The sequence below is a fragment of the Parasteatoda tepidariorum genome, chromosome 4, assembly GCF_043381705.1.
Source record: "Parasteatoda tepidariorum isolate YZ-2023 chromosome 4, CAS_Ptep_4.0, whole genome shotgun sequence".
In the NCBI taxonomy this organism is placed as follows: domain Eukaryota; kingdom Metazoa; phylum Arthropoda; class Arachnida; order Araneae; family Theridiidae; genus Parasteatoda; species Parasteatoda tepidariorum.
This window is the reverse complement of record NC_092207.1, coordinates 61,475,029-61,488,534: the sequence shown is the minus strand read 5'-3', so window position 1 is coordinate 61,488,534 and position 13,506 is coordinate 61,475,029. Positions and strand designations below refer to the sequence as shown.

Genomic DNA, 13,506 nt, shown 5'->3' with positions numbered 1-13,506 from the left:
TAATCCTAATAGTTATTTGGATTATTGGCATAATTTTGATTTAAACAATATTGTGACACATAAACCTATTTTCGAACCAGTTTGCTTCTGATCATTTACATACTCTCTACAATGAAAAATATTTTGAGCCTAAACCTATTTAATATTAAATAAAATTTATATGATCTAAAAAAATTATAAAGCAAAAGAATGCTAGTAAATGCGAGATAAATAAAAAACATCTAAAAAATAAACAATAATCTAATTCGATGTTGTTGTTTTTTTTTTTTTTTTTTTTTTTTTTTTTTTTTTTTTTTTTTTTTTTTTTTNACAGCAGTATTTTATGATTCAATCCAGCTTGGATTGGAATCGGTTTTCTTAAAGAAAAAAATATTAACTTGTTTTCAGCTTAATAGTTTAAGTTGAAATTCTCGTTATTTACGATAGCATTCTTTCAGTGTGTATTTTTGGTTCAATTTTTAAAACAAAAATTAGTTTAAACTTCCACCTACAAGAATTGAGAAATAATTATTATTAATCATATTATTTATTTAAAAATTTGTTAGGTAATAAACTTACCAACTTTCTAAAATCTTAAATAAATGGAATTAGTGTGATTATTCTTTTTATCTAATTCAATGAACTATCGTCTTTAATCAGCTTAATTTTACACTGCCCTAACTTTTGCAATCTTTATTCAAGATAAACACGATCTTATTTTTTTATTGCTTTTCATTGAATAATGTTGATATATTTTGTTGTTAAAATGTATTATCTTAAAAAGTGCCAGTCTCCTAATTTTAAATGTAAATGGAGCTGCTGCTCTGAAGAAATAAGACAATTTATTACTCCAAATGAAGCTATTAGAAGATTAAAACGAATTTTTCTTGCATGCGTCATTCATTAAGGTTAGAAATCGAAGTATTCTAAATTAATAATTAGCTGTAATTTATTCTTTTTAAAAAAATCTCGATCATCGAATGTTTGTGTTTTTTGGTTCACAAGTAAACTCTAGATACAGGAGGATTCATAATTTATTCATTGGGGTTTATAAAATTCTAATTTTCTTTAAATAATAAAATTTAAATTCTGAGTTAAGTAGTATAGTTCTCAAAATCGACTAACGTCTATAGCTATGAACAGAACCATAATAATAGCCCTTTAAATAATTTTGTTTTGAGGGTGCCCCTAAAAAAATAATTTCATAGGATCCCAAATTTTCGTCTATCTTGAAAAAATTATGATTTTTTTCCCCTCTCTTTATTACATTACATTCCTCAAACGTTATAAATTTTTTATTTTCTTTTAATATTCATATTTTATACTATCATTTTATATCTCTGAATGGATATGCGGGTGTGAATTTCCTCTTGCATGAATAAATACTTTTTTATTAAATGTGTGTGTGTCAAAGGACCTTGTTTGGTTAAGGTGGATTTAAATTAAAATCCTGCTGGTTCTTAGATGTAGATCCCAAAATTTAATTTGAAATAAAGTAAAGGTGCTAATTTCTCTGTTATAAATACAGCAGTCAATATTCAAATTGAAAACTTAAGGTATGTCGATCATTTTAAGTTCTGATTAGAAAAATGTTTACTTAACCTTTTATGCGTTTTTAGGCCTACGTGTATTTTTTCTTGATCTTTCATAGCATGCAAACCATCTTTACTAGAAAAAAGATGATAAATGCAAATGCTCCTGAGATGTATGTATGCATAGCGTAAAAATTTTCAATTTGTGAAATATTGAGCAATTAGGAAATATTGAATAAGGGCCACCAAACCAGTGTTTCTCAACCTTATTTGCTACTACAAAAAACTTTAAATTTTTCAGTTTTTTTTTTTTTTTTTTTTTTTTTAATCGCGGACCGGTAAAAATTATACCAGTAATACAAATAGTTATTTGGATTATTGGCATAATTTTGATTTAAACTTGGACCAGTTTGCTTCTGATCATGCTCTCTACAATGAAAAATATTTTGAGCCTAAACCTATTTAAAATTAAATAAAATTTATATTATCTAAAAAAATGATAAAGCAAAAGAATGCTAGTAACTGCGAATAAATGAAAAAAGGAAATAAGAAACTTCTAAAAACTAAATAATCTAATTCGGTGTTTTTTTTTTTTTTTTTTGTTTTTTTTTCCTTCCAGATAACATTTATACCCGGTAAATGTAGTTTAACATAAATAAGTTGAAGAAAAGAGGCAATAAAATGTTACTAAAGAAGAAGGTATTCTTTTCTAATTTTCATCCAAAACTGCTGCGTGCTCATTAAATTGTGATTTTAATCCTAGATTTGAAAATATTTCGAATAGTTCTGGGGTAGTTCCCTTTAAAGCCATTTTATATTATTTGAACAGGTTGTGATTAAATATGTTTGCCCATTTTTACCTTATACTTGCTTCGTTCTACTTATTTATTTATTTTTTGTTATATAGCTTTTATTAACTATTTTAGTAAACATTTTAAATTCAACTTTGATTATCACAAAAATTCTTTTTTAAACCACTTTTTATTTAAAAGAGTAATAATAATGTCATAAATAAGAAATGCACTGTTCATTCGCCTCAAGAAGAGCCTCAGATCCTTAAGAAAAATTAAAATTTTTGAAAACCCCCGGGGGGGGTGTAAGAATTTGAAAAGATTTTAATTTTAGGACTTTTTTAACTTTTACATTTTTATGTTCTAATGTCATAATTTCTTGCATAAAATCCTTCCCTTAAAGTTAAATTGTTATTTTAAATTGATAGTTTTCTTATACAATGATGAAACTTAATAATCGAACTTATTTACTGTAATGTTTGAATGTATTTTTTTCTTTACAAAGTTGGAAATTATTTAGTCCAAGAGCTTGATTTGTAGGACTATTTATATGTGGGTATAGTATGATACAATCCTACAATCATATAATATGTAGAAATGGCAATAAATTTGTATTGTTACTGATTCATCACTGACTTTTTTTAACTGATGCATTGCTGCGAACAATATTTTTAAAAAAATTTATCTGGCTAATGAAGAAAAACTGAGGAAAATTTTTTCTTCATAAATGAAGTAACAACTCTGAATCAATTTTGCATCGCAAGTATTAACGGTCTACTTACGATTAAAATGCTACTATTTGCTACGAAAATCAAGAGGAGGTGACTATAGCTATTATTTCTGAAAAAATAAAAAATCAGCGACTTTTTTCAGAAGGATGAGGAATAATTTTTTTTTTTTAAAAAAGAAGGCTACTTTTTTTAAGAAACAATATTGTTGGCAAACAGGCGGGTCGATAAATAATAGTCGAAAAAGCAATCGCAAAACGACGTGAATTTACAACGCAATTGTCGCGTACAGAGTGCATAAAAAGTGATGTCTCAAAATCGAAAGCTTGTGTAATTTACGGAATCGTATTTTAAATATCGGAATATTGAAAACTAAGTGGAAATCTCTTTTTAAAAAAAAGATCTTGCGTATATACGATGGAATGGTCGTAAATCACACGCGTCAGAAAGGAATTATTCTTTTTCAAAATTCAAGTGCCCTAATATCACATTTAAACTATCGGAAATTTGAGAACCATGTAGAAATGGTTTTAAAAAAAGGATAAATAAGTGCCAAAAAAAACAGTGGGAAAACGACGTAGATTTATGATGAATTTGTCGCGATCTTTTTCATTCAGATTAGAGCGTGTTAAAATTTAATCATTAAAATTACATTTAAACGTAATTTTAATGATTAAACTCATTAAAATACTTAGAAACTGCTGAAAAACGATGTGGATTGACGGTGCAATTGGGAGAATTAGGAATATCTAGAAAAAATCTCTACTCATATATTAAATTTCCAACTTGAAAAACCACGTGAAAACTACTGGGGAAAAAAAGTAACTGCTGAAATAATGATCAAAAAGTGATAAAAGTTTACAATAAAATTGTCGCAAAAGAAACTCAAAAAATCATTGAAATTCTAGAGTCATCACAAACCCTAAATTTGAGTCTCGTAATAACAACATTCTTTACCATCATATCAAAATATATTTATGTTAATAAAACCAAAAAAACTACTTAAATTCATGAGGAGATCGGTAATAGTCGACCCTTTTTTTATTGAGAGTTTAAGCAGGGCAGCACTTGGCTTTGAATGTATTATGTGGGGTGTTCCAAAAAGACCGCTCATAATATGTGTTTTTTAAAATCCTTTTCAAAAGCTGAAAGCAAAGTATACTTATGCAGGGTCAGAACTTAATATTTAAGTGAAAGATGATCAAATAACGCTATTGTGATTTGACAAATTACAGTAGAGAGAGCTGAACATCAAAACAGATTTTTATAGGAGGTTGAAATTTGGTTTTCTTATATTGTTTAACTCATTTGATTCCTCAGGCAATCAAACCAGTCTTGCTCGCATCCAGCATCATTCGCATACTGTACTCTGATCGAAATTTTGCTCGCATATCGCATTTTTGTTTTTACCAAGTTAAATAATAATTTGTGTCTTCTACTGTGTATACCATTTTGTTTTTATTTAGGGTAAAGATCCTTAAAAAAACGTATTAAGGGCAGTCTTTACTAAACACTATTTATTATACCTACTTTTTTAGATTTCTTTAACCTTATATGCTATTTTTATTGCCAGAGGGTACTATTTAAAATACTATTATTAAATTTTGCTGCGTTTCAAAATTAATGCTAGAAAAATTCACAACCTTCCCTGCCATTTTCCAAAATTCTCAAAACGTAACACAGGTACCCTTCTTACATAAAAATTAATAAATAATTCTATCTCTTTTTCTTTTCTTTTTTTACTTTGTTAAAAATTTAATATTATTATTTTTTTTAGCATATGGTTAACCCTCAACTTGCTCCTACTTATTCTCAATACACAACTAGTGCTGATCAGGCAACAGTTCAGACGCATAATTCGGATGCAAAGGATCTGTTTTCATCTTCTCTATTAACTACTGCAAATGGAATTGAACAGCAGACGGTATGGTGCTTATTTCATTTTTATGAAATCTTGTTGGTTGGTTTTGATTAATAGACATAGATATATTAAGTAATTATCAAAATAGACAATAGTTTTTATTTATTTTGTTTCCCAGTTTTAAATTCTTAAGCTGGACTTATTTGGTAAAAAAGAACTATTAAAAGCTATTGAATTATACAAAAACTTGAAATTGGAGTAAAACCTATTTTTAAATTATTATTTACTTCAAATTGCTCTTTATTTTGTGGTTATTTTCCTTTCCATAATTTTGAATTTTTTAACTATTTCAATTTTGTAACAATTCTATAAATTTATTTAGAGGCTGAATTTAGAACAATTTTTTGCATATTTCTATAATCCTGATTGTTAATATTTATGTATTGCTTCAATTCGGATCTTGATTCAATTATTTTAAAACTACTCTGAAAAATTTTCTACGGGAAAGTATCTCCATTATGTTAGAAAAATAACTACCCAACTAAGGATGAATGTGACAAGGGGCATTGTCTTGGTGAAGCAGAATTTATTTTCTTCTCATATGACGGTGTTTTTTCTTGATTTCCACACTCAGTTGATCTAATAATGTCATGCAATATTCGCTATTGATAGTTTTATCATTTTTCAAGATGTCAATAAATAAAATACTGTGTGTGTCCCAACATAAAGAAGCCATAACTTCACCAGCTGACTTTTAAGTTCTCGGTCACTTTGGACGTCTTTCACCGACTGCTGTCCACTCAGTTCAAGATCTTTTTCATTCAGATAGTAATGACTCCATGTTCTATCCTTTGTCACATACCTTCGCAAGAAATACTTTTTTATATAGCTTTAACAGTTCCAAACAGTGTTCTAAATCGTCGACATGTTCTTTTCGATTAGGTATTTAGTTCCTTCCATTTCAAAAGCAACTTGCACGTGCTCAAATTTTCATGTAAAATTTTTGGCGTGCTACCTTTTGATATCTTTACTGTGTCAGCTATCCCACTTTCACTTTATGATTTTCCAAAACTATTTTATGAACTTTTTTGATGTTTTTTGACACAATTGACTGATTTCAGATGACCGTAGTATTCAACATCATCAGTGTCTTTACGTCAACGTTTATATTCAGCATACCAGTCAATCATAGTTGTTTTCCCTGGTGCAAGGTCTCCATAACACTTATCAAGCCACTGCCTTGCTTCAGTTTTTTTCTCCATAAAAAGAATGCTTTATTTTATTTTTTTTTTTTTCATTTTTTCTTTTATTTTTACAAAACTAGGGCTTTTAAAACCATTTGTAACCTCTAAATCAATAATCAGAGTGTCATTAAGTGTTTATTGTTTAAAAGTTGCTTCTATCAAGAAATCATACGGACAACAAACAATAAGCTTACAAATTACATATGGTGTACTAATTTTGATTTGAAGAAAGGCCCCTATAAAAATTCAAATTATCCAAAATTTGAAATAAAGAATATATGCATTTTTATTGTAATCTAGGTTGGAAATTTATTATAGGCAATATCTCCCATTATTTATTGTATACTTCATGTTGTGATTCTGCAGTTGTGCAGATTTAAATATTTATTATTTGACCTCTACATTAATGTTTCTTTCAAATAGAAGGGAAGCTCTATCGACTTATATACAGAAACAAAAAAATTTCAGCCCTGGATGTTGGATTAAAGTTGCAAGTTTATTGCAACTGTATTTAAATATGAGTAATGAGACTCAATAAATCTGCCATGAATTAAGAAAACTATAGACATTGATTAAAAAAAANAAAAAAAAAAAAAAAAAAAAAAAAAAAAAAAAAAAAAAAAAAAAAACATTATAATTCAAATAATATTTGGTAAATGTTATTCTAAAGAAACATGAATTATTTTGTTAACTTCTGAGAAAATGATGCTTTAAAAATTAGAAACTGCACTATTTATGCAACCAAATTACCAGTAGAAGAAAAAGAACTAATTTAAATTAATAAGAAAAATATTAACACAGATATCAAAGAAAATCAGAAATTTGAATTACCTGATCTTAGAAATTACTCATGTTTAAGCATCAACTTTATATAAATTATAGATTCTAGCAGTAAGTTTATTACTTTCCAAGTAATTTTATTTCTTTAGTGCCTGAGTTTGTTAAAAGTTAAAATGCTGAAATGTAATAAGGTGGTTGAAGCATAATTCCATTAATGGCATTGATCTATCTACCATGGTAGTTATTTAATAATCTGCATTTGAAACTAAAATAAGTATTTTAAAAAAATATATAAAGAAACAAAATAATGTGGTAATTAGCTGAAATATATATCTACATGTATTACCCATTTTTAATTTTCAAAATCTTTTAAATAAGTATGATATTAAAAAATTTCCAAAAGAAAAAATATTCTGGGCAATGTTTAAAATTTTATTTTTTTAAATCAATGTTCCCTTCATTTTTTTTTCTTCACATTTCTAAAATTGTATTAACTGTTATGGAAAATAAATTTTAAAAAAATTTAATATTTTTGTAAACTTTACTGTGCTATATATTTTTAATGTAACTTTTGCAAATTGGCCACCTCTTATCTTAATGATTTGGGACGTTACATTTTGAATTTTTGCTGGCGTGTGAATTTTTTTTTTTTCTGAACAGTTAATAGGAATGATGCATTAAGAATGAATTTTTAATGCTTACTTTGAATTTTTGCTTTTGTAAATCCAGTCATTTTTTACTTTAACTACTATAAAGTGAATGAATGCTAACAAAGCATGCAAACCAGTACTTCTTAAAATAGAAGGAATTAAGGTGAATATTTTTTTCAATTAGTAATAGAAAATGATGTTAGTTGAATTTAACTCACCACTTTTTTTTATTACTATTTTTCAAAAGTAATATTTACCAATGTTAGAAAATTTTTCTGATTGTGTAATTTTTCTATCTTATTTGAAAGGGTTGATCAACTGTTGTTTAATGTGAGAGAATATGATAGAACAGTATATACTTGTTTCAAAGAAACTAATAATATTTATTATTTTATGAAAAAAAAAAATTACTTTTACTTGAAATATCTATCTTTCTCTTAAGCACAAAGAGAAGTCTCCACTTGATCAGGAGGCACTATGGTGTCAACTTTATAGGGTATGTAAATAATTCTTTCAGTCGTTCTCATACCTTAAGTTTAAGTTGGGAAAAGGTGGATGGTCATCTAATACTGAAAATAATACCTTTTTCCATTAACCTAAAGAGTGTGGAAGTACTGTTTTCTTGCTTTGAACATATATATTTTTTCCTTTTTAAGTAGTTACCAACCTATGTAAGTACCTGCTTGTAATCCTATATGCTTTAGCTAACATAAAACGGTAATAGAAATCTAATACACTTTGTTTTGCTGGACTTCCTTCTTTGACTTTTTCCCAGTTCTAACATTTCACTGTGCACAATTATCCTGTAAAAAAAAAAAAAAATTCTATGCACTTATTTATGTTTTAGAAAATTTTGTGGTGTTTTTGAAATGAAAGAAAACAGTAAAGTATGTTTAACTAATATTTACTTATTTAGATTTGTTGGTCGTGTTATAATGTGTTGTTTTTAAAAATAAGGCTTTCACTTTTTTCTGTATATAATGCTGACATACTCAAATATTCTTAATATTACTATTTAAAAAAAAAAAACATATTTACTTTTTTATGAAAGTGGTTTTTTGACTAATAAAAAAAAAATTAAATCAGAATATATTTTACAAAAATTGTTGCTAGTGAACATCAGAGAATATTTTAATATTTGGGTAGTCACAATAAAAAATATAATTTAAATGCTTCCAATTAACTATGTATGTAACTGTGGGAGACAAAAAGTTACAATTTTCAGCTTTCACTCGTAAATGTCTGAAGTATATGCTAGATCTGATTTGATATTAATTTATTCATTGATATTTGAATTTTTATTTAATATTTTAATGTAATATATGTTGGGAATACTGTATAGGTTTGGGAACAATAACATGTATTCTCTACCCTTATTTTTTTAAAAAATATTGAATTTTAAAATGCTTTGCCTTGTATTTAATTGTAAAGAGAAAACAAAACAAGCACTATAAATAAAATCCAGTTACAATGGTATGTACAGTAAAAAAATAAAAACATCATTTGAAGTAAAACAGTTCAATAAAAATTTAAAATCTGTATAGCAAAATTTTTTCATTGCGTAACATTATGACTATTTACAACAAACTGATTCATATTTAAGGTAACAGAACAATAAATTGTATTATTCAAAATTTTATGGAATAAAACAAACAAGACAAATCTCTACAACATGATGGAACATAAAAAATATTTTACAATACCAAAACAGGAAGATTGTGGGGTTTCCACAGGTTCAAAGAATCAAGTGTTTTTCTTGTCTTGATCTTGAACATTTCATCAATTTTTCTACGAACAGGCTTTAAATCAATATAAATAACTTGAAAAGGGTGATCTAGATCTTGAAGAACAGAAGATCTACACTGATTCTATTCCCTAAATTATTTTTTTTTCCAGTGTTAAGCGCTACTGCCCAGTATTCCCAACACAGATGTTTTGCCAAAATGGATAATAAAATATTTAATAAATCTTAAAATTAATGAATAAATTATTTTGGGCATTCCCTGTGTGATTGTTGATCTCCAGATTTCAGTCTTTCTCTATAACATATTCTTTCATTGATTTCTAAAAAATAGTTTGTAATTAATCTATTGCTATTTTTCTATCATTAAAAACAAACTTATATTATGTCTCATGTAAATTATAATCATTCCATTAAATATTTGTTAAGATATTGTGGGGTGATATTATTAAATACATTAGAATTAAATCAAATTACTTAATACTTTCTTTCATGCACAAAATTAAGAAAACTTTACCGCTGATCCTAAGGACGAATAATCAAAAGCTATTACTAGTCAAACTTGTTTTTACCGGTCCGTTTTGATTTCACTATTATAATAGCTAAATCTAGATTAAATTATTTATAATTTTGAAGATCTATTATATTTTTTAAAGAAAGTTTGTAATTAATCTATTGCTATTTTTCTATCATTAAAAACACAAACTTATATTATGTCTCATGTAAATTATAATCATTCAATTAAATATTTGTTAAGATATTGTGGGGTGATATTATTAAATACATTAGAATTAAATCAAGTTACTTAATACTTTCTTTCATGCACAAAATTAAGAAAACTTTACAGCTGATCCTAAGGACCAATAGTCAAAAGCTATTACTAGTCAAACTTGTTTTTACTGGTCCGTTTAGATTTCACTATTATAATAGCTAAATCTAGATTGAATTGTTTATAATTTTGAAGATCTATTATATTTTTTAAAGAAACGTAATTAAAAATGAATTTAAACAAAAAGAAAAGTACAATATAGATAATTTGTAAAGTTTACAATTATGATAAAATATGCCATTTTAGACAACCCTTTACATTGATTGCTATCTGGAGTACTACTGACAATTATTTTATGGTTATCTTAGTTTGATGACTTCAGACTAACTTACCACTGTTAATTTCGAGCCCAGCTTTCATGTTGCTGTATAGTTTATTCGAAATTTTAAGGTGCAATAATATATTTTATAATATATATTATTAATAATATAATTATTAATAATATAATTATTAATAATAAAATATTGAAAAAATTTATTTTAAATATGTTTTAATTAAAATTTTCGTTTTATCTGTGGTTGGGTAAAAAAAAATAGTATAACATGAGACTTCACTTGTCTATTTCAGAATAAAATAATTTTCAATTTAAAAGCAAAGGATTAAATCTTGAAATTTAGTAAAAAAGGTTTTGTTCCTTCCTATCAGTTTTTTGCAGAACTTCTAATTTCTAAAAAAAAAAAAGTGTTTTTTTTCTTTTTATTATTATTATTATTTATTTATTTTTTTTACTTTTAGATGATCTACCATTAACTCGTTCTTCAAGCTTGTTCACACGTTACATTTTCTTTATAATTCATCAATATTCAAAAGTTATTTACACTTGATTCAAATATATATGTGTGGCTTTTTGCATCGTTTTCATCGTCACCATCATGAAATGGTCAAAATTTTAAAATCTAATAATTAGAAAGGAATACTATAAGCTCACAACAGTTAGAAAAATGAAGAAATTAAGAAACATTATTTCATATGAGAACTTCAAAAAGCATCCTTTAAGGTTAAAAGTAATCAGTATAGCAGACAATTATAAAATCTTTTTGAACAATATTTTCTCCAATTAAAAGAAATTTACCATTTAAGGACAAAGTATGTGGTCTTTTCCGTCTTCTTAAATATAATTATTTAATTGATTTTGTTTATTCATTTAGCAAACTGATTTGGATAATGAGATTAATGGAAGTGCTAGCCAAACCAGTACCAACTCTACGACACTTACAACAACAGCCACTACTGATTCTACCAAAGTCAGCCAACCAAAACGACTTCATGTCAGTAATATCCCATTCCGTTTTAGGGATCCTGACTTGAGACAATTATTTGGGGTATACATTTTTTTTTATGTGTTCTGATTATATGCTTATAACAGAAAAATTCTAATATTCTGTATTTCATTAATTTTCCATAGCTATCGAAAACTTTCTAATGTGAAAAATTTTTTCTTTTCAAATCAATATTTTAATAAATTTAAGTTGTTTTAACTATTGTGTTGAAATACATTATCATATGCATAACCTGATAAAAATGATCAATTTAAATTTAATACACAAAAATCTTGTGGAATATAAAGCCAATATATATTCTAAACTATTCTTCTAATTTTATTGTTCTGAATTAAAAATATGAATGTTTAAAATATATATTTATTGATAAGTGAAAATAAAACATTCTATTATTTTTTTCTTCTTGGCTCACAGTTCGTTGTATATTTTGCATATCAATTTTTATAAATAATTCCATTTTGAAAATGATAAGCAATTGACTCCTTTAAGCTTATAGCAAAAATGTTTATTAATAAAATTTTACTTTAATTCTAATATTTGAAGTAGTATATATGAAACATTATCAATTATGGGGCGTGGCATTAGTAGTTCTCACATTAATTATTTTTCATTATTCAATATGATATGTTGCAAAATATTATTTAGTTGCTAAATAATTTTTTGCATAAATCTGCTTAATTCCATATAATTAAATCTTTTTTAAATAGTAAAAACAATTTCTTCAACCTGCTTAATACCAGACACTTAGTGTGTTCTTAGTATTCACCAACTGAACTGAATTATCGTAATTTTGTTAACATTCTGCAATTTCGAAATAATTTAAGTTTAATATTTATAGAATTGAGAAACAAACTGTTTTGTGTCTAAATGCTAAATAAGATTTTAAAAGAATAGTTCTGTCCTTTTTTATTTGTAATTAAATGTTCTATATAATTGAAACTTCTTGAATGAATAGCTTTTTTTCATCAGTTTTTAAATTGTTCTTGTCTTTAGCAATAAATTAAAATACAATTAAGGCTTAACATTGTTTAAAATAATGTATTTTTTTCATTTTGTGTTTGCAGCAATATGGTCCAATTTTAGATGTAGAAATTATATTTAATGAAAGAGGATCGAAGGTATGTAAGATCTCTATATAATAAGTAGGCTGTATCAAGGGCATCAGCAAACCAGCATAATGAGGATAGGCATCTACAAGTACTTAACTTGTTTTTGCTAATTTAATTCTTATTTGTATACATCAACACACATATTTCATTTTTCTTTGGAAAGGTAAAAGACCACCTTTGACTACAAAAATGACAATGTTCATGTTTTTTTTTTCTTTCTTTCTTATCTCTCTCTGTAGTCAGAAAAATCAATTAGTTATTAGCTGTGCTCTGAATTGAATGTTTTATTATGCATATGCTTAAGATATTTGTGCTAAAAAAATTATAATTTTCTTTTTTCCTACTAAATTATTGAAAAATTGTTTTGCCTGTGAAGAATTTTTTCCTTACATTCCAGGACTTCTTTACTTAACAATAAATTACCTTAAAATAATTCTTAAGAGTTAAAGAAAATTTTGAATCGTATATGAGAGATAGAATAAAAAAAATTTTCTGGTTACCTTAATTAACAAAACAACCACAATCATTAAGCAGCAGTTATAAGATCAAGTATCCTTTTCGCAAAATGAAAGAAAATAAATTTTTGGATGTTCAAAGGTGGTTTTTCTCCTAATAAGTAGGATTTTTTCTTTTCTTTTTATAATTATTCACAAACTTAGCAGAAGAAAGTTATTGGTCAATTTATTAAGCATATTTCAATTCAAAATTGTATTATAACAAAGATCAATCGTTCATTATAATATAAATTCAAATTTAGAAAAAAGTCAAATTATGAAAGGAAAAAAAAAGAAAAGATTGTTATATTTGCCATTTTTTAAACAAAAAATATTTCAAATTATAAAGAGAAAAAATTACAATTGTATTCTTAAAATTCAAACAAATTTGTTTTTTCCGTATGGCATTGATATATGCATTCTCCTAATAAGCAGGATTTTTTCTTTTCTTTTTATTCACAAACTTAGCAGAAGAAAGTTAGCGGTCA

The 13,506-nt window shown here is 25.9% G+C and overlaps 1 protein-coding gene across 11 annotated transcripts in view; it reads left to right on the top strand.

The window, feature by feature from the left end:
• The window catches only part of LOC107437190 (RNA binding protein fox-1 homolog 1), a 67,593-nt gene that overhangs the window by 34,057 nt on the left and 20,030 nt on the right, over positions 1–13,506 (top strand). For 6 of the 11 annotated variants that reach the window (XM_016049104.3, XM_071179930.1, XM_071179929.1 and 3 more), the window contains exons 2-4: positions 4,808–4,954; positions 11,284–11,457; positions 12,480–12,533. In XM_016049104.3, the coding sequence (XP_015904590.1) occupies positions 4,808–4,954; positions 11,284–11,457; positions 12,480–12,533 (375 nt within the window). Of the gene's footprint in view, positions 1–4,807; positions 4,955–8,007; positions 8,062–11,283; positions 11,458–12,479; positions 12,534–13,506 lie in introns of all 11 variants that reach the window. The other 5 variants (XM_016049105.3, XM_016049100.3, XM_016049099.3 and 2 more) reach the window with 1 other exon arrangement.